Source organism: Salvia splendens, chromosome 10 (assembly GCF_004379255.2).
Source record: "Salvia splendens isolate huo1 chromosome 10, SspV2, whole genome shotgun sequence".
Lineage (NCBI taxonomy): Eukaryota > Viridiplantae > Streptophyta > Magnoliopsida > Lamiales > Lamiaceae > Salvia > Salvia splendens.
In genome coordinates, this window is record NC_056041.1 from 5,750,723 (window position 1) to 5,770,351 (window position 19,629).

Genomic DNA, 19,629 nt, shown 5'->3' on the forward strand with positions numbered 1-19,629 from the left:
ACTAATACTTTTTTTTTGTTTTTTCCACTTTATCAACTATTAATACCCTTCAAATTTGGACACATTCTGCTTTGCTTTCGACTTTCAAGGTTGTCAAGGCACATTTTTTAGGACAAAATTGATTCCACTAATCTCCATGTCATGTATAGACCCATTTGCTATTACTTATCCTATTTTATGATGTTTCATATGTATTTTATTTTTATTTATTTTTGAAATTTCAATTTCCAATGGTTCATTAAACTAATAAAGTAATTATTAATTAAGGTGAGCTTTGGCGGTTAGGTTGAGTATTCCATAGTAAGGATATGTAAATTTATTCAAACTTCAATTTTTAATAATAAATGTTAAGTATGCACTTATTATATAACTATAGATTTATTTTTACATTATATATACTATATTATTAAATTCACAAAATTAATAATGAAAATTATGAAACATGATGAATACTGAATACAACAAGAAACTCGAGATACATAATGTGACGAATTTATTCAACATCTCTTGATAATAAACATAAGTGGATTTTGGTTTTAAAAAAGTGGATTAATTTTTTACAGATGGCTCGAACCAAATTAAAATGTAGACATATATCTAACTAAACAAACATAGATTTATTTTTTGTATTGATACTCCCGAGTTTGCAAAAGAATATTGAGTGCTCTAAAACAAACAAAAATAATTTTTGTTGCCGATGATATTAATACTTATTTTTTCCATTTGCCAATTCTATGCAGCTAATGATGTTATTTTGTGTATCTCGCTTCTGAATTTGATTTACTAACTTTTGAAAGGTAGAATCGAATGATTTTGTCTGGCACCAAAAACTTTTTTAAAATCAATAGCAACAAAATCATTGAGAGATTTGAGGCTGAGAAAAAAACCACGAAATAAATGACAATAATAAAAATAATATAATAATCGTGAGGTAGTTCAATTTTCATCTCAACCATTGGCCACTGTGTATGACCCCCCCAATGCTTCATTTTGATCCATCGCTATTTCAATAGTTCAAATGTCAAGTGTATTAATCTTTTAGAAATGTGAATGATTACTAATAAACATGTTAGTGAATTATTGAGGTCAATTCTCTAGAATAGTCATGACTAGACTAAGGTGGTGTTCGGTTTGTAAGATTGTATCCGAGATTAAATTTGTAGTATGTTTGGTTCATGAGATTCAACCCCTATGACTAAAATAATCTCACAACTCAATCCTAGATTGTATCTCGTATTATTTTATCTTGGAAACCGAACACCACCTAAAAGCACAAGAATAGTAGTGTAATAGTAATTAACAATAAATAGGCTTATGAAAACAATGGTCTAAAAAGAAATAATAATGTGCCTAATTTTGACTAGGCCCAAACAAATGGGCTTTATTATTAAGAGAGAGAGATTGCAGCCCAAAATATTAAAAGAAATGAAAAATGCGGTGAACGTGGATCGAACACGTGACCTTCAGATCTTCAGTCTGACGCTCTCCCAACTGAGCTATCCCCGCAACATGACTTTTTAGTTTTAATCATATATATATATATATATATATATATATATATTAATTTCGATCTAAGTTCTAAAACAATTTCTAATTTTTTTTATATACTCCACACATATATAATTCTTGACTACTCAATTTATTCTAAAATGAAAAATTACTATATAATATTTATATATAAGACTATCAATTAGCAAATCACACAAGCACGAGCATGATCTTCAATTTAGCTACATAAGTGTAGTAGTATAAATTAGTTATTGCAGAAAAAGTTAAATGGAAGGTTTGGAGTGGAATATTTAGTAGACAAGATTGCAGAGGCAACAATGGTATTAGCAGCCTACTCCATCCCAACTCACGTAGGGCCCTGCCCCTGCCCCTGCCCCTTCCTTACACAGGCCGAACCCTGCATCCCGACACTTTTTCTCTGGATCGAAGTTGTAAGGCACTCCACCAACCATGTCCGCAACATGCCATCAATATTGCCAACAGTTGTATTTCATATTTCAATTTTCAGATATTTTGCTCACTGCTAGTTATATGTATGATTATGAGTCAACTCACCGTAGGTGGAAGAATTTGCAATGAGACTGTATTTGATCCACATAGACGATGGTCGTGTTTTTCATCTGATCGCGTACTTGTTGGCAAAGATCGCGCAGTTGGGAGTTGAATGCTTTGGACGCTTCATTCATGGATCGCGCAGTCTAGTAGTAATTGTCATGGTGAGAGAGTGGTGTTTGCTTACCCACATAGCCTCCTTAATCTCTGAGATGAATGAAGGGATCTTTTGAAGAACTTGGTCGTACGGAACGTTGTTGAATGCAGGCGTGAGATCATTTTGGCCTATATCGATCATGTAGATGGCGTTCTTGAATCCATCTTCTCCCACAAGATTCTTGTAACCTTCTCCAAAACCCATTAATAGAAAAATCAATATCATCATCAAAGGAGTACTTATTGAAGTCATGCATAATAATAAGATAGTGCACATGGTGTTATATATGATTAGAAATCGGTTGTAATTAAGGTTGCAAGTTTAGAGCTTGGGATTGGAGGCGGAGAGTGTGATTAAGAAAGCGTCTGAATTGAAGAATTTGAATGTTCAAACTGAATGAAACGTATTTAGGGAGAGTGGTTGAGCTAGCAATCGCGAAATTTGCTCCATTCGAGAAACCTGCCTCCAATGATTCCAGATACGGACTCAAATAATTTGACTTCACATTTTCGCCTGTGTTTTCACACCAACATTAAAATATTGGAGCTAATATATCAAAAAAAAAAATACTATGCATAATAGAATTAAGGTGATCACGAGCATAATAGTATATGCAACTTGTCATGAATAAAGAAAGAGAATCTATCTGATCACGTAAAGCAAGAAGCTGTGTTTCACGGGCACACCAAACTCGCCGATCCATACATTTGTAGTACCCCTATTAAGAATTATTCATAACAAAGACCCCACGAATCTTGAGTAATTAAAATTCAATGTGGGCCTAATTTTTAGTTTGAGACTTCAGATTTAAAAGGACAGTTTTATGCTATTTGCACCTGACTATGAGGGTTACTATACAGTAAAATACTAGTCCCTACGTCCACAAAAAAAAGTGACACGGATTTTAATGATAAATTGGTAAAGTAAAAGAGAGAAAATGAATCTGGTCACCCAAAATAACAAAATTAGACAATTTTTCATGGACGGAAAGAGTATGATAATTTGATGATTTAATAGAAAAGAAAAACTTTAGCTTGGTAGGAGCTTACGCCACTATTTGTACTAGCTTACAAAGGAAGTCGATGATGAGGCGGCCGTCACACAGGCGACCGGTGGGGCGATGAAAGAGTCCGGATAGCCGAACTCGTATCCCATTGCTGCAGCAAGGCAGCCGGTGTCTGAATTCGAATCGCCGAAGTTGAATATCACTGGTTTCCTGCTGCACTGTGAAGCAGCATGAAACACCAGCATTGATAATGTGACACAAGCTATGAACATGCCATTTTTGGATTTCATCTTTAAGTTTGTTCTTATGAGAGATGAAAAATTGGGACCTTAGTTATATATAGAGAGGCGCAAATTGCATTTGTTACTAAATGGTTAAATGGGAACGTGACAACTATCACCCAATATGGTTGTCATTATGTAGGGGGCGAACATTGCATTTCTCTTAAATGGTGGGAGAAATGCGTCTTGGACTAATGCATATAAAATCTTAATCTATTTGCTATTTTCATGATCAGTTGACAGATATACACCACCATTTTTGCTCATTTATTAGTGGATGGTGATTGGCCTATATATGGAACAATCTAGCAATCCAAACTCTGTTTCATTTTCTTGAAAAAACAAGGTAATTTACAAATTCCTTTGTGTTTTTATTTTATGGTCATGGGTAGTTGGATTGAGTCGGACTCGACTTATATTAGTACTAGTATTCAAGTTCTTTCTTCTGTGTCTTATACTAGTATCTTGGTATTTTTCAGGTCGTTGGAAGAAGGGCTTGAGTTGTCTTGATCACCCGAAGTTCGGATCTCACGTTTTATCGGGAAGGCACAACGGATTGCAGCGTCTCACTTTCTAGGACGGTCTTCTCTCTTCTTTACTCGTATGGTCGAGTAGTCTTTTCAGATGCACTCTCTTCTCTTTTTAACAACATATAGTATGAGATTCTCAACCTATGTGTTTTCGCATTATAGATTGGTAATGTTTTATTGATAAAGCACTAATTCGATGATGAATGGACTGAACACTTATTTGGTACTCCACTATAATAGCAGTAGTGACTTATATGGAACACACGATTATCCATCATCTTGTCATGAAAATGAATTTGACCGAATTTATAAATGGAGAAATCGAGCTATAAACAAGTCTCTTTTCTACAGGCACAAAAAGGCAAAGGCAATATTTTTATAACAATAGGCATTACATACTTTGAAACTTTCATTAGGGAATCATCCTTCTCTAGCACAAAATATGCATAAAAATGCTAAGATAATATTTCTTCTGAGAATGTGTTTTCTAATGGGTATTGAACAGAACAACAGCGTAGAGAAGCAATACAGTGTGCTGACTAAAACCTGGTTTTCTAAGTCAGAAGGCTGCATTCGAATTTGCCATCCGACAGGGTCAGCTTCTCTGCTTGTGTAACGACGTCTAGTGGAAGAGGACTGAAACTCCGGGATGGACCATAGAAATGAGGAAACGTATTGGACTCGTCCACAGCTTCGTAGATTAAACCGTTTCCAAGCTGCCACAGTTAATACTTGTTAGCTCATACTCACAAACCTAGGGACACAGCCGGAACTCTGCGAATGCATAATAGTATGTACTATCATTGTATGCAATATATACCTTTTTAGCATCTATTTTGAGTAGGTATAGATCCTCCTTAACATTCAAGAAAAAGTTTTGCAGAGTTGATTGGACCTGCAATTGAAAATATTACAAGGTGCAAAGTTAATTTCAATTATTGAGTATATCATTCTGAAACTGTAGTAGTCTGAGAGAGAGAGAGAGAGAGATTATGCATTATGGAAACTGGTACAATAGAATTTAACAGCTTGCAAGCACATTATTGATAGGAAGATACATCCTTTTCCAGTCTTTATTGCCAAAATCCATCATCTTGGCAAACTAATTTTGCAGAAGGACCAAATTTTGTAAATTCCCAATCATAAACCACCATTGAAAAGTGGACATCAAACTCAGTAATGGTAATTTCACTCTTCATTCTATGTGGATAAGCTAAATCAGCTCTATAACTTAAGGCATCAACAATCCAGATAAGGTTAACAATAAGTCAATAATAGTAGATCAGTATTATTGTAAATGAAGGTGATTTTACACACAGTTGATTAAAACAGAAATCCCATAACTACCAACGGAGCAGGCACTTTGAAGTACAATTACACAATTATTATAAGCAATGGTTTAGGTTTAATCAAACAATCTCAGCGAATCATTCAAAATAACGAAAATCGTATACCAACTACTTAAAAAAATTGCATTAATCATTTTATACAACTCTGAAAAAAATAACTCAATAAGAAAGGCGAGGTATCTGTGCACCTGATCGAGCTTGCTGAGATGAAAACAGCCAGTTGATTGATCGAGATTTCCACCGAAAGTAGCGCCGCTCCGCTGCAGCTCCTCCCATTCATCGGCCGTGCTGATCCTGTACACAAATTCTTCGCCTTCTTCCAACCCCTCATTCGCAGCCATTCTCGACCACCGATTTGTTGCAATTTGTTGAAAATGCTTCTTTTTAATTTATATCGGTTGACGCTGACATTTTTTTATTAAATCTATTCTTATAAATTCTTAAAATTTTCTTAAAAAGGATAAATTAGCGGTGTTATTATTTTTTTTAAAAAAAATGCATTAGTTATGATTTACAGTGGGTAACGAAATTGTTCACTTCCGAAAATATTAAGGCTGCATTTGGTAGCTACGTTTCGTCTAAATAAGAGAGTAATCTGAGTTTATTTATGTGTTTGGTAGTTATGTTACAAAACATAGTAGCCCGCGTTTTGTATCCGGCTCGCACAAAGCCCAACTAAAATCCTATATTTTAATCATATTTGTAACTACCCAAAATCCTATGTTATTTATCATGGAAGCCTAGTTAATTTAGCAAAAATACAATTATACCCATCAAATTTTCTAACCCTAAACCAAAAAGATCACAGACACAATTCTCTTCTTCACAACAATAGCGATAGAGAGCTCTTCCAAAATTCTCTCAATCTATCTCCCTCCATTTCTTTCGGCGACTCGAAACCTTCCGGCGACTACATCTCTCCCGACGGCAAGAATTTCTAAATCAAGGTTAGGATTTCTTCAATTATTCCTCTTGATTTATCTGAAATACCTTGAAAATCCCCTCAAATCTATTTCAACAACTCACTAATTTGTTAGTCTATTTCTCCAATCTGTAATCGTGTGACAAATTGATAGATATTGGACACATTGCAGCTACTGATTGCGTTTTGTTTGCAGATTTTTGTAAATCTTTGGGCATCTTGAGCTTGTTCAAGTTTGGGACAGATCTAGACGGGAATGCGTATTCTCTCACCATATTCTTTGTGATGTAGAATGAACGATATAATACTGTTCAGAAGCAAAGAAGTCGTGGTGACAATCTGGGGAGCGGCGGTTACATTTTCATAGGAATTATTGGGGCAAAATGAGGATAGTTTAGTAATTAATTTAAATTAATGAGGATAATTTTAGCAATCATAATTTTAATCCTTATTTGTGACTTAGTGTACCAAACACTAAAACAAGATAAGTCACAATTATCTTAATTTACCAAACACCCAATATATGTAAATTAACTAATCGAAACTATGATTACTATCATAATGATATCATGTCTAGTCGAAACATGACATAGATACCAAACGAGCCCTAAGTTTAATAGTAGTATGTATAAATGCAGCTAACAAGATGTCAACTACTTTAACAAGAGAAATAACATTAATTTGCTACTCATCAAAAAATGAATTAGATAAAGCAAATTACCTCATTATAAAAAAGTACTAGTATACTTTTTAAAGTGGAATATTGAAGTAGTAGTAGTAGTAGTACATAGTGTGAGATGATGCTTTTGGATTACATGTTGCCTTTGATTATGCAGCATCGAATGATTTGAGACACAATGACTCACACATTTGACATTCCAGCAACACAAACACAATAACAAATGTATACATACCATTCAAATATATTTACAGTCACAGGCATACTATTAGCCATTAGCTAAAGAGAAAACTCATTCCACATAACATTATGAGTGCTGCCAAAAGTTTTCTCGCTGCTGTAGCACATGTAAAGGAACCCGTCGTCGTCCTTGGATGAATTGTACAAGGACTCGATAAAGCTTGCTGTGAAAACGAAGACAACGAAATAGGATAAGAAACCATCGACTTTCATACAGTGAATGTCCAAAGAATTAGGGAAGAGATCGTACTTGTTTGTGGTAATGTATCCTTGACAAATACAAAGAGAGCTTTCCCGGGATCCAGGCGGAGCCTTGCGCCCAAAATGTGTATGAATTGGCCGACTGACATGTCACGAGGTACCAGGAATCTGTTGGAAGCACACATAAAATGTAGGAGTAGAATTTTGGAAACACATTAACTCGTCAACTGCTAAAGAATGGCTGAAAAGAATACTCTCCAAATCTCGTCAAGCAAATAGTGTACAGTAATCGACTCTGCTAGATATTTAAAATCAATTCTTGAACTGAGAAACACTCTCAAGGCACTGAATCTATGAAATCTAAGCATCGATAAATAATTTACAAGTTTGTATGTGTTTGTGTAGCAGAATACAAATTAAACCTCAAGCCCAGTGAAAACTACATGGAAAACAGTGGTTAACAAGGAATGAAAGACTTACTTCCTCTTCTCCATTTCAGGAAGGTCTGACTTAGAATATCTTTCCGCAACAACCTACAATATAGTCCACCAATCAAACAACGATATGGCAAAGCAAGTACATGACCAATACAAGGTGTAAGAAAGTCATTCATTTATTGGAATCATCTAAAGAATCTTAAAAATTCATAGCTAATACACAAGAGCAACTCAGTTTTCAAGCAAGTTTCTTTGATGATATTTGCGTTTTCTAAATTGCTTTTAAACCAATAATTTTTGTCTATGAAATGAGATTTTAATTCATCAAAAACATTCTTTCAACTAAACCTGAACTAAACTACAAACGTACAATGAGTTACAAGATAATCCTTTCTAACCATAAATTTATAGTATCAGAGAATCCTAAAGAATTTTGCCAAGGATTAGACCACAGTATTTCTTTCTAAAGACTATCAACTCAAAAAGTGGCAACGATGATGTTTACATAGCTATCTTCTTCAATCATCTAGAGCTTCAGTCTCAAAACAAAGCATATCATGAAAACTCCAATCAAACCAGTTTTATCAAAAGATGTCCAAACACAAAAGCAAACTCTGTGATCATGACATGACAAACACGCATATTATAGGAATTTACACAATTTCTTCAGCTATCAAGTCCGAGGATCTGAGTACACATTTTCAAATATGCGTCTAGAGAGCTTCAGAACCGAAGCAAAAGGGCTAAAGCAGAAGAAGAATAAACAAAATAAACTCAATAACTTAATTAAACGGCATCGATTTCAACTGTAAACTAGATAATTAAGCTTTGCATAATTTATGAATTCAACAATTTCGTAACAAACTGAAAGTGTCAGAAAAGTACATACAGGAACTCGATCAGGATATTTGGCGATGATATCCTGTGATTCTTCTGCCCTTTCGTCTGCAGATAAAATAGCTGTCAAATTTCTTGGAACAAAAGAGGCGAAAATTGAAGTGCAGGGAGAAATCAAAGCAACGAACCGAAAGAAAACTGTTCCTTGAAAGACTGCATCTTGCCCATCCCGGTCTGTAGATGTTGCTTTGCTTCCGATCAGAATTTGGTGGGGAGAGAGGAAAAGGGGAAAGAGAAATGTTGAGTAATTGATTGGATAATCAGAATCGATAACATATAAAATCAACGATGTCGTGATTGTGTAGTCACATAATTCTGCGTTTCTTAGAAAAACAAAAGCGGGGATAGATCAGTTGGGAGAGCGTCAGACTAAAGATCTGAAGGTCACGTGTTCGATCCACGATCACCGCATTTTTTTCATTATTTTAAAATCACCCCATTTGTTTTGGGCCTCGTCAAAAGACCCCATTTGTTTTGGGCCTCATCATAAGACATTCATTTAATTTGCCCATTTGTTTTGGGCCTCGTCAACATGCTGTTACTTAAGCTCATTTTGGTTACATAAATGGGAGGTGCTCAGGTGCCAAGCTATTTGAAAATGGTATACTCCTTATGTCATTTTGATTTGGAAAATCGTGAAATTAGATTTTTCAGTTTATAAAATAGTAGAGTATCAAACAAGTTCAATCAAATTAAGAAAATCTAAAGTGAACCCGATTTATGGCCAATAATTTAATAAATGAATTTTTTTCTGTACTACAAATAATACGCTAGAGTTATGGAGTATATATGAAAGTTATAAGTAAATCGCCTATGATTTAAAAGGTTCAATATTCCAAACCTTAAACCCTTCTCAAATTCTTCAACATTTCTTGTAGTATCCAAATTTGTCGGAAGAAGCTGATTGCAACGGCTGCTAAAATGGGGGCAACAGAGCCTAGTCAATGGCAGCTCCGCCGCGGGCAGTATCTCGGAGAAATATCAGCACTCTGTTTCCTCCATCTTCCCGCCAATCTATCCTCTCTACCTCTCCTTCTAGCTGGTTAATTTCCCCTATATATATATACTCGCACACATTTTTATTGTTATACATGTCTTCTGAATTTGCCCTAATCTATGGTTCCCCTCAACAGGGACCGGCTCTCAGATTCTGGTCTACGATTTGGCGATTGGAGCGCCGCTGAAGTCGTTTGAAGTCTTTGAAGGGATTCGTGTTCATGGGATCTCTTTGGAGAATTTTCACAAACAGTTGGCGGGTTCTGCTGTTTCTTTCCGGGTTTGTGTTTATGGGGAGAGGAGAGTTAAGCTTTTCACCTTGCGGGTTGAACCGAGCGGCAAGCAGGAGCCTTTTCTGCATTTGGAGCTGACTCTTATTCACTCGCTGCCTAAATTTAGGCATTGGGTCATGGACGTTTGCTTCTTGAAGGTTACCTTCAACTTTTTTAGTAGTTATTTATGTGGTTCGGGTTTTGCTATACACGTTTTAGCTCGCAGTGGGGAGTGATTAGTCCTTTCTTTTTCTTCTGTAGTAGGATGGTGCAACTGCGAGTGAGGATCCCCGTTACCTTGCCATCGGATGCAGTGACAATTATGTATACTTCTGGGATATCTCAAGATACAATATGTATTCTGAAGTTAAATGTGCCGGTAGGGGGTCATGCTTTCGCCTTTGCCTCTTGAAATATATTATATGCACTGTTTTGTGATAGTGCTTGAGAATTGAACGATACATAGACTGCTTTTGAAAGTTAAATGTTGGATGTCGGAGGAAATGGCATCAGGAATAGTGGATTACCTGCAAGATATGTACTCCATTTATGAGAGTCAATTTGGTGTTTTATTATGCTCGTGCAAGTTAGTTTAATCTAAATTTCACATTTGAATATGTTCAAAAGACTTTCGGATATTTGAGACTACTAACCTTTTCCTCAATGCATGCTAAGACATTGGCTCCTTGTTCTGTTCCCTTGCTGATTTGGACACTGACTGTCTTTTCTTTATGATGCTGTCCAGAGAGGTGTCTGTTGTACTCAATGAAGATGTTTGGGGATGACATTGACTCTCTTCGTATTGCTTCTGGTACTATCTTCAATGAGGTAATCATCATGATTCATGTGTGTGGTAGCTCTTATTCCACTTATAATCTGTCTCTGTCTCTGTCTCTGTCTCTGTAACGTACAACATTAGAATCTCTGACCGGGTGTCTCTGCTGCTAAGCTACTAATTGAGTGTTCCAATGAATTGGCACCTTGGATGGTTCTTGTTCCCTTAGAACTCTTCACATGTATTTCACAACGCAGCACCCTCTAGTGTATATAATCACATATTCATATCTTTCCTTATTTTGATCTCCAGAATATCATGGCATAAGTTAATAAATTGAAGTTTTCTGCATGAAACACCAAATAGTGATCAAGGTGGACAAACATTTTTATATTTGGCAGGTAGTTGTTTGGAAAGTCATTTGTCAGAATGGTGCCAAACAACCTGGAAGTCATGCGGAAGACCATTTGCAGCTGAACAGTGATGAAGGCTTCTCCTATCCTTGCCCCAACTATAAAGATGCTCTTATAAGTAGGCTTGTAGGGCATGAAGGTTCAATTTTTCGTATTGCGTGGTTCTCTAATGGGACTAAACTCGTTTCTGTTTCTGATGACCGCAGGTGGTAACATTTTATATTTATTCTCTCTTGTTAATTAACCTAGTCATAGATTACTTGATTCATGACTCTTTATGGTATGGGCCATTTCTTGATTAGTTCAGTGCTCGTATTTGGGAGGTTCAGGCAGAGAAAGGAATTTCATGCAATGCTACTCAGGAACAGGTCAATCAAATTGAGGGCCCTGTTTTATTTGGGCATAATGCAAGAATTTGGGACTGCTGTATATTTGAATCTGTAAGTTTTTCTTCATGAATTTTCTTTTCATTCCATAATGATAGTTTTAGTTATGTATTTGTCTGAGTTAGATAATATGTGCATGTAAAGGTCAGGTCCGGTTTACCACAGATCTCAATAAGAGTTGGACCAATTGTGATCCTTGATTATCTTGTATAATGCTGAATAAATGTTTATCTATACAGCGCAAAAATGATGTTCTGTTCTCATTGACTTGTTATATTGTCTTGTCATTTGTCCAGTTAATCATCACTGCTGGTGAGGACTGTACATGCCGTGTTTGGGACCATCATGGCAGAGAACTCAAGGAAATCAAGGAGCATATGTAAGCTGCATACGTTTGACCACATTACCAAAATTTATCACTATTGCAGAGTCATATTTATGGTTTTATCTACACTGCCCCCGCTCTGAGACTGATAATTCATATGATGACGACTGTAAAACGTTGCAGACTGAAATTTTTTTTACTTGATTTTATTTTATAAAATATCATGAGAATCCTCCTCTTGAATATTGTAATACATGCATGTACTTGGACTTCTCTTACATCTGTGTCTCCTTGGTTCTCTTATGATCCAGTGAGAGTCTCTTGGTTCACGGCCCCTTGCGTACTTCTGTTGAATTGTGTATGTTATTGTCTTCTACAGTGGGAGGGGAGTATGGCGATGTTTATATGATCCCGTTTCTTCACTTCTAGTTACTGCTGGTTTTGATTCAGCAATAAAGCTTCACCAGATTTGTATTTCTAATGAAGGAATAGAGAAAACAGTTGCATCAGAGGATTTCAGTGATAGAAAGGAAGCTTTTGCTCTTTCTATACCAAAATCATCATCATATGGTGGGCTCATGGACAGGTATATTTGCAGCAAATACATGACTCTTCATGCATGGTACCAAAATATTCCGTACTAATGAAAGGATGGTATTATTAAAATTAGTTATTTTGAATTGTCCTTTTTCCCTTTCTGGATAAGTATATACTTTGACTCCGTAAAACTTTTCTAATTTACTTCTTTCATTTGTTTTTCTGTTCTCCTATCATGCATAGAATTTTTGAACTCTATGAATTCTTGCAGCAAAAGTGAGTATGTCCGCTGTTTGAACTTTTCACGTGAAGATTCACTTTATGTGGCTACCAACAATGGTTATCTATACCATGTTAATCTATGCAATACTGAAGCTGCCAATTGGACTGAACTTGCTCGTATCAGTGAGGAAGCACCGATCATCTGTATGGACTTATTATCAAAATGTTCTGACACCCCAGACAGATGTGAAGATTGGATTGCTGCTGGGGACGGGAAAGGCAGAATGACGATTGCTCATGCAGTTGGAACTGGTTGGAAAGTAGAAGTTGAATTTACTTTTACTTGGCCAGCTGAAGAAGAGAGACATCTCTTAGGAACTTATTGGTGCAAGTTGTCAGAAGCTAGGTAATGTTTAGTCACATCATAGTATTTATGGTGATTGTCTAATATCAGTATTCAAATATTAAGGATCATGCTCACCTGGGAGTACAGCTAGAGCAATGAAATAGTTGTAGGTAATGTATAGTTCAACAGAGAGCTACATTGGATGTGGCATCATACTCCCTCTATCCTGTAAAGTTAAAACAATACCCATTTTGCTATTATAGCCTGTCCGCAAAACACTGTCATCCATTGTTGGTAACTACCCCACCATTGCTCCTTATATTTTCTACTCACGTTATCAACTTATTTACATAAATAACCATGGCCCACACTCATCTAACATTCACAATATTAAATACAATACCCCTACAATAAATGTGGCCCCTTTTAGACTCATGTACACACTTACTTATCATTTATTCAAACCCATGCTGAAAAGAAATGAGCAATGTTTTAAGGGATGGAGGGAGCAATATTCAAGGTGATGATCTAATATGAGTATTCAAAATTTAAGGATCTATCTCACATATGAGTACAACTAGAGCAGTGGAAATAACTATAGGAAAATTGCTGCACATCTACCTTTTTTATTTCTTTAGATGGTGCCTACACTGGGATTGTCATGTGACTAGACACTAACCTATAATTTTAATATTTTCGTGCCGGCAATATTGTTTTTTAATTATATAAATCCTTCCATGTCTCACACAAGATGGGTTCTTTAATGCTATTTGTAAATTGTGACTTTACCCTTATACTGTTAAAAACTTATATCCTGTACTATGCTCAATTTACTGAAAATAATATACTGAATATGCTTCCTTAAATTTGTTACTTCCTGTATGAAGGTTCATTTTCACTGCTGATCCCGGCGGTAGACTGAAGCTATGGAAGCTATGCCACAATTCGCACTCTGCTTCTCTTATTGATAAAGGAAGTTATGATGTGTGCTTAATTGCAGAGTATGCTTCATGCTTTGGGAAGAGAATAATGTGTCTGGATGCTTCATTTGATGAAGAGGTACATATCATCACGTTCTCTCCTAGTTACATTGCCTGGACTCCTAAACCATTATTGTGTGCTTGTTATGCAATTAAAATAAGCTAAAATCTTGTGAATATGTTAGATATGATGGATTAATAAATCTCGGTTTAGTCATTAGTGCACTGTAAAGGTCTTACTCAAAATCTTGTAACTTCAATCTGTTCATTTACCACTTGTCATAGAAATTCATGACGATTGACGCCACAATCAAATCATAAGATATTACTCCGTACTATACTAGTTGGTTTGTTAAGAGGAATCATCGAATCATCTCAAATTTACTACCGTTTGCTATTTTCTACAGTTGATAGTATGTGGTGACATTCGTGGTAATCTGATACTGTTTTCTTCACCAAGAACCCTACTCAGCAGTAACTCTGCTACCACAGAAGTCAAAGAATCACCTGTGAATTATTTCAAAGGTGCTCATGGAGTGTCAAGCGTTAACAGTGTTTCTATTTCTAGACTGTTGTCTGATGAAGTCGATATACGCTCGGTATGATCCAATTAAGTCCTGAGCATATATTCCTAAACAATTGCCATATTGCTGTGTTACACTTGAAGAGTATTGAGAGGATGCTATGCAAGTTTTTTCTTGCTAGCATGTGGTAGTTTTGATATTTTAGTGTGGTCATCTAATTTCAATTTTCCTTCCTCACCCCCTCCCCTCCCCTGGAACAGACGGGAGCAGATGGATGCGTATGCCATTTTCAGTATGAAAGGGATCTGCAAAGCATGGAATTCATAGGGATGAAGCAAGTCAAAGAATTAGGTGCAGTCCGATCTGTCTTCACAACAGACTGTTGTGATGACTCTGTTGTTTCCGAATATGCTGTTGGTTTTGCATCAGATAATTTCATAATATGGAATTTGACTTCAGGCACAAAGGTGTTCTCTCTGACCCCTATATTGAAAATGTCTGCATCATTGTGTTCGTTTTTTTTGCCTTCTGAGCTTTAGCACTTTCTTCTCATTCAACAAATTCATAAATATCTGAAATTTCTGACTACTATCTGCTTTTGTAAATTGTTAAAGAATTTTTGGCTTCCGATTTTTGGAGAAAAAGAAATACTAGTATCCTAACTGCCACCTCACGTCAATTTCATTCCACTTAGTTGTCTGTGTAACATGCTGCCTGTATATCTGATACTCGTTCCATTGAGTGGAACTATTATGTTACCATAACTTTAGGATTGTGTAAGTTAATTGTCTGATATGCAAACATTAGAAATGAATTTTCTATGTCTATACTTTTCCAAAACATGCATTTGAATATTTACAATTTACATTGAGTATCAAGTTTGGACGGGCATATGAGGTTTGTATTTCCCCCAGAAAGTGGCAGGTTATCTTCCTTCACACAAGTTGTCTGTTTTGACGGTTCATGTGATGTGATTGTTGATTGGATGTTTTCTGAAAGGTCCAACAAATTACTTGTGGTGGTTGGCGACGTCCTCACTCGTATTATCTTGGCCACTTGCCTGAGATGATGAACTGCTTTGCTTTTGTTAAGGTATCTTTTGATAATTGTATGCTTTTTGATTATCGCATTCAGTCTTCTTGTGTAATTACTGCTTTAATCCAATCCCGCTGTCTTGGCAGGATGATGTCATATATGTTCATAGACACTGGGTGCCTGAAAATAATAGAAAAATATACCCTCAGAATCTTCATTTGCAATTTCATGGGAGGGAGATTCATTCGTTGTGCTTTATCCATGAACAATCATTGTGCAGTCAAGATGAAAACCGTGGATTGGTTGCCAAATCTAGTTGGTTAGCTACTGGTTGTGAAGATGGAACAGTGCGATTGACTAGGTATTTATTTATTTTACTTGTTAAGCTTCAAGTATCTGATACAACCACTTACTTGTTAAGCTTAAAGTATCTGATATAACCACAGATGGTGTGACTTGGAATATTTAAAATCTATACTTCACCAATTGCTCAGTCAAGAAAAAACTATTGACGTGGTAAAATTTTCAGGTATGAGTTAGGCACGAAGAATTGGTCGTCCTCCCAACATCTCGGGGAACATGTTGGTGGATCTGCTGTACGTTCAATATGTGCTGTGTCAAAGATGCATGTATTCATGCCTGATCCCTTTAATATCCGTAATGTAGTTTACAGACAAAATGGGATTGTAAATGGTAGAGATCCTTTTATATTAATCTCTGTTGGTGCAAAAAGGGTTGTCACTGCTTGGAAACAAACAGTGACAACAATAAAAAACAGGGTGGATGCTATGAGCAGTGAGATGAACAAGAACAATGAAAATAACTCCCCAGATTCATCGGCAGCAACCATGTCTTCATTGTCTTTCCAGTGGCTCTCAACGGATATGCCATTGAGACACAACAGTAACATGAAAAGACAAGATAGCAACAATGTTTCTGAAACACCTGAAGATGGTATAGTTACAGCCTCGAATGCTATTCCTTGTGAATCAGTTTCTCCAGAATGCAGGAACACAGATACAAACCTTTACCCTGTAGATAATTTTGAAAATGACTGGAGATACCTAGATGTCACTGCTTTTATTGTAAAAGAGGCTGGATCCAGGTGTGTTGAAATTACGATAATGTTTATTATTCCTGTCATATGGCGCTTATATTTCAGATTCAAATAATTAATTAATTTATAGGTGCATACTGCTGAATGTGTTTCTTCTGCAGGTTTTCTGTCTGTTTTGTTATTGTGGCTTGTTCAGATGCTACGGTTACACTGAGGGCTCTTGTGTTGCCTTTTCGGCTTTGGTACGCATTGGGTTTACCCATAAAATAACCTCAAAGCATCAAATTGTACTTACTTCTATTTCGCTTTTCTAGATACTGTTAGTAGATAGTTTATGCAATTCTTTTTTTTTTCATTTATAATGTCTATTTCACCTTCATGGCAGGTTTGATGTTGCCTCTTTGGCTCCCTTGTCATCACCTGTGCTATCTTTGCAGCCTGTTGTCACTCCTAGACTTCTATCAAAAGGTTAGATATCCATAGACTAAGTTTCCTCGTAAATATGTGCTGATGGAATTAGATGATGAGTTGATGGGTAGCCATTTGAATGAGCTTGTTTCCATTTATAATTTGAATTCATTCTTAATTGGATTAATGCATTGAACAAATTTTCTATAAAAATGTATAGTTATCCATATTTTTTATCTATTAGTTGATGTTTTAAATCGTTCCTGATTTATGGAGTATCATTTAACAGAAAACTCACAGATTGGAAGTTTTTACTTGGCAATTACTGGATCCACTGATGGAAGTATAGCTATCTGGGATCTGACTCTGAGTGTTGAAAACTTTATGAGGCAAATAGCAGGTCTTAAAATGGAAAACTGCCTAGATTTCCAGAAGCGGCCTCGTACTGGTAGAGGGAGTCAAGGGGGTAGATGGTGGCGATCCATAGCTACTAAGAAACAAAAGAAGAGACCAGTGAATTGCAAATTGAGAGAAAAAGGTTGCAACCTTTCAGTCTCTGGTGGAAGAACAGAATCTAGCAAGGAAAAGGAAGATCATTTGCATGAAACATCTATGTTTAAACAAAGTGATGATCGTGTACCTTTGAAGGTTGACAATCAGAGTTCTCTTGTGTCTGAAAGGAAAACAGATAATTTATCACCACAAATAAGTGTGGTAGAGGCTATGCAGGTCTTAGATAATATCCACCAGTCCGGGGTCAATTGCCTTTTCGTCTCTGAAATAAGAAACCAAGGGCTTAATGATTCTATGTCCACATTCTATGTTGTAAGCGGCGGTGATGATCAGGCGATTAATTGTCTTAGATGTGATTTGGAATTAGATCCTACGATGAAGTCACAAAATATGAATGCTGAAATCCATTTGAACTCTAAGCCAGTGGCTACGAACAATTGCAATCACCATTTCCGGATCCAAAACCATCAGATGCTGGTTACATATCTGGATAAGAACAAATCAGCTCATAGTTCTGCTGTCAAAGGTATTTCGTACTTTCTTTAATTTCTCATCGCCCCCTTTGCCTTATCAGGAGAAAAACTTCATTATTTTAGAACTAAGTTCTAAGAGATATGAGTATTTGGTGTTGTTCTTTGATCATTCTGAAACTTCCAGTGGAAACATGCACTAATGCTTTCTAAAGTCTACGTAAGGCATTGTATCCATATTCATATTCAGTGTTTGTATTGAAGATTATTTTCTTTGGGTGTAAAAGAAATTTTTGACTTGATATGCTGGAAAAGACTGTCTAATTTGTTCTTTATGTAGGTGTGTGGACGGATGGGAGTTGGGTTTTTTCTGTTGGTCTTGACCAGCGAGTCAGGTGTTGGAATCTTAGTCACGATAAACTTACAGAGTGTTCCCATTTGATCATCAATGTGCCCGAGCCAGAATCATTAGATGTTAAAATCTGTGGCAGGTAAGCGGATAACCCACTTTTGTGATAGTTATGTTCCTTCTCCCCTTGCCTTAATGAGTAGGTGATTGTTTGTTCATCAATCCAGAAATCATTATCAGATTGCAGTTGCTGGAAGGGGGATGCAGATGATAGAATTCCGTCCAACAAATTAGGTGGATAACGAAATGTAGGTTGTTTTGGCGCTTGGGGCGTGACCATTGTCCTCATTGTCACAGAATCTGCTACCTGTGGAATGGCTACATGCTCAGCCCTGCGTAGAGTCTAGATTCGGCTGCCCGTCCCACAGCTTCAGAATCATGTTAAGGTTGCAGAAGCCTTCTACCAAGTGCTGTTTTTTATAAATCACGACTTACAAAAGGCTGGGATTCATAACCCCACCTATACATGAATGTTTTCTGCTCTCTCACAACAAAAGGTTGTTTTGCCAACTCTTGTTGCTGACAAATTGCCTTCTCCTTTGAGTTGGTAACTATGTAATTGCATCTATTTTAAGTATTTTCTCTATCTGTTGAGTTGGTGAGCAGATCAAACTCCTTTTTGATATTGTCACAAAAACCAAGTTTTTTATTTATATAATTTCATTTAATTTGGTTGGTGGTTGTCTTAGTCTTAGGTTATTGGTTGTGGACTTCTCAAGTCTTATCAGAGTTGGTAAAATTCCAAACTGCACCAAGAAATATAAAATTTCTTATTCACTTGGGAGCTTTCTGAGAAATTTTATTTTATTGCTAGCATTTGTCTAATCTTTTTTAATTTATGAATGATAAGATGTACGGCTGAGTATTTTTATTTTATCATTAGGATTTCTCTAATCTTATCATTTTAATGGGATATGAATTAAATAAAATCAGTTAACTGTTAGATTTTATCAAAAACTGTGGGATTTCCTATTTTTTGCATTCAATTTAGTAAATATAGATTAGTTTATATATAGTTTTTATTTATTAGGTTAATGACATAATCTTATCGTAAAAATTAATTGGCTTAATATATTCTTCGTTCTTATCATGAATATATTAAATTTCTTTTGTTGGGGTTGGTGAGTATGGTGGACTTTACACGTGGAGGTTTTATTTGTTTTCATTTTTATAATTTTGTTTTCTTAAAAGAAAATTTATT

General features: G+C 36.0%; 4 protein-coding genes and 2 non-coding genes across 7 annotated transcripts; 2 read left to right on the top strand and 4 right to left on the bottom strand.

The window, feature by feature from the left end:
* Positions 1–1,433: 1,433 nt before the first annotated feature.
* On the bottom strand, positions 1,434–1,506 carry TRNAF-GAA. Its single transcript has one exon. It is a non-coding gene; the product is annotated as a tRNA-Phe (tRNA).
* Positions 1,507–1,639: 133 nt separating this feature from the next.
* On the bottom strand, positions 1,640–3,762 carry LOC121751856 (GDSL esterase/lipase At3g62280-like). The gene is made up of 4 exons (XM_042146651.1): positions 3,755–3,762; positions 3,268–3,552; positions 2,682–2,731; positions 1,640–2,406 (listed from the first exon to the last, which is right to left on the bottom strand). The coding sequence occupies exons 1-4, from the start codon at positions 3,760–3,762 to the stop codon at positions 2,192–2,194; spliced, it is 558 nt and encodes a 185-aa protein (XP_042002585.1). The 3' UTR covers positions 1,640–2,191.
* Positions 3,763–4,362: 600 nt separating this feature from the next.
* Positions 4,363–5,763, bottom strand: LOC121750633. Its single transcript, XM_042145209.1, has 3 exons — positions 5,573–5,763; positions 4,856–4,930; positions 4,363–4,751 (listed from the first exon to the last, which is right to left on the bottom strand). The coding sequence occupies exons 1-3, from the start codon at positions 5,723–5,725 to the stop codon at positions 4,590–4,592; spliced, it is 390 nt and encodes a 129-aa protein (XP_042001143.1). The 5' UTR covers positions 5,726–5,763; the 3' UTR covers positions 4,363–4,589.
* Positions 5,764–7,009: 1,246 nt separating this feature from the next.
* On the bottom strand, positions 7,010–9,044 carry LOC121750238 (autophagy-related protein 8i). The gene is made up of 5 exons (XM_042144732.1): positions 8,889–9,044; positions 8,753–8,808; positions 7,907–7,959; positions 7,476–7,594; positions 7,010–7,389 (listed from the first exon to the last, which is right to left on the bottom strand). Exons 1-5 carry the CDS (start codon positions 8,926–8,928, stop codon positions 7,265–7,267), a joined length of 393 nt encoding a protein of 130 aa, XP_042000666.1. The 5' UTR covers positions 8,929–9,044; the 3' UTR covers positions 7,010–7,264.
* A 54-nt stretch (positions 9,045–9,098) lies between these two features.
* On the top strand, positions 9,099–9,171 carry TRNAF-AAA. The gene has a single exon. It is a non-coding gene; the product is annotated as a tRNA-Phe (tRNA).
* A 400-nt stretch (positions 9,172–9,571) lies between these two features.
* On the top strand, positions 9,572–19,103 carry LOC121752004. Of its 2 annotated transcripts, XM_042146862.1 has the most exons (20): positions 9,572–9,802; positions 9,894–10,186; positions 10,293–10,407; positions 10,774–10,856; positions 11,205–11,422; positions 11,524–11,656; positions 11,899–11,981; positions 12,307–12,513; positions 12,736–13,092; positions 13,920–14,091; positions 14,420–14,611; positions 14,797–15,003; positions 15,536–15,628; positions 15,718–15,932; positions 16,101–16,676; positions 16,790–16,870; positions 17,014–17,096; positions 17,326–18,075; positions 18,360–18,510; positions 18,596–19,103. In XM_042146862.1, exons 1-20 carry the CDS (start codon positions 9,682–9,684, stop codon positions 18,660–18,662), a joined length of 4,197 nt encoding a protein of 1,398 aa, XP_042002796.1. In that variant the 5' UTR covers positions 9,572–9,681; the 3' UTR covers positions 18,663–19,103. The 2 variants fall into 2 exon arrangements, with proteins under 2 accessions (XP_042002796.1, XP_042002797.1); XM_042146863.1 differs by lacking the exon at positions 9,572–9,802 and having other exon boundaries at positions 10,047–10,186; positions 10,290–10,407.
* Positions 19,104–19,629: the final 526 nt, after the last annotated feature.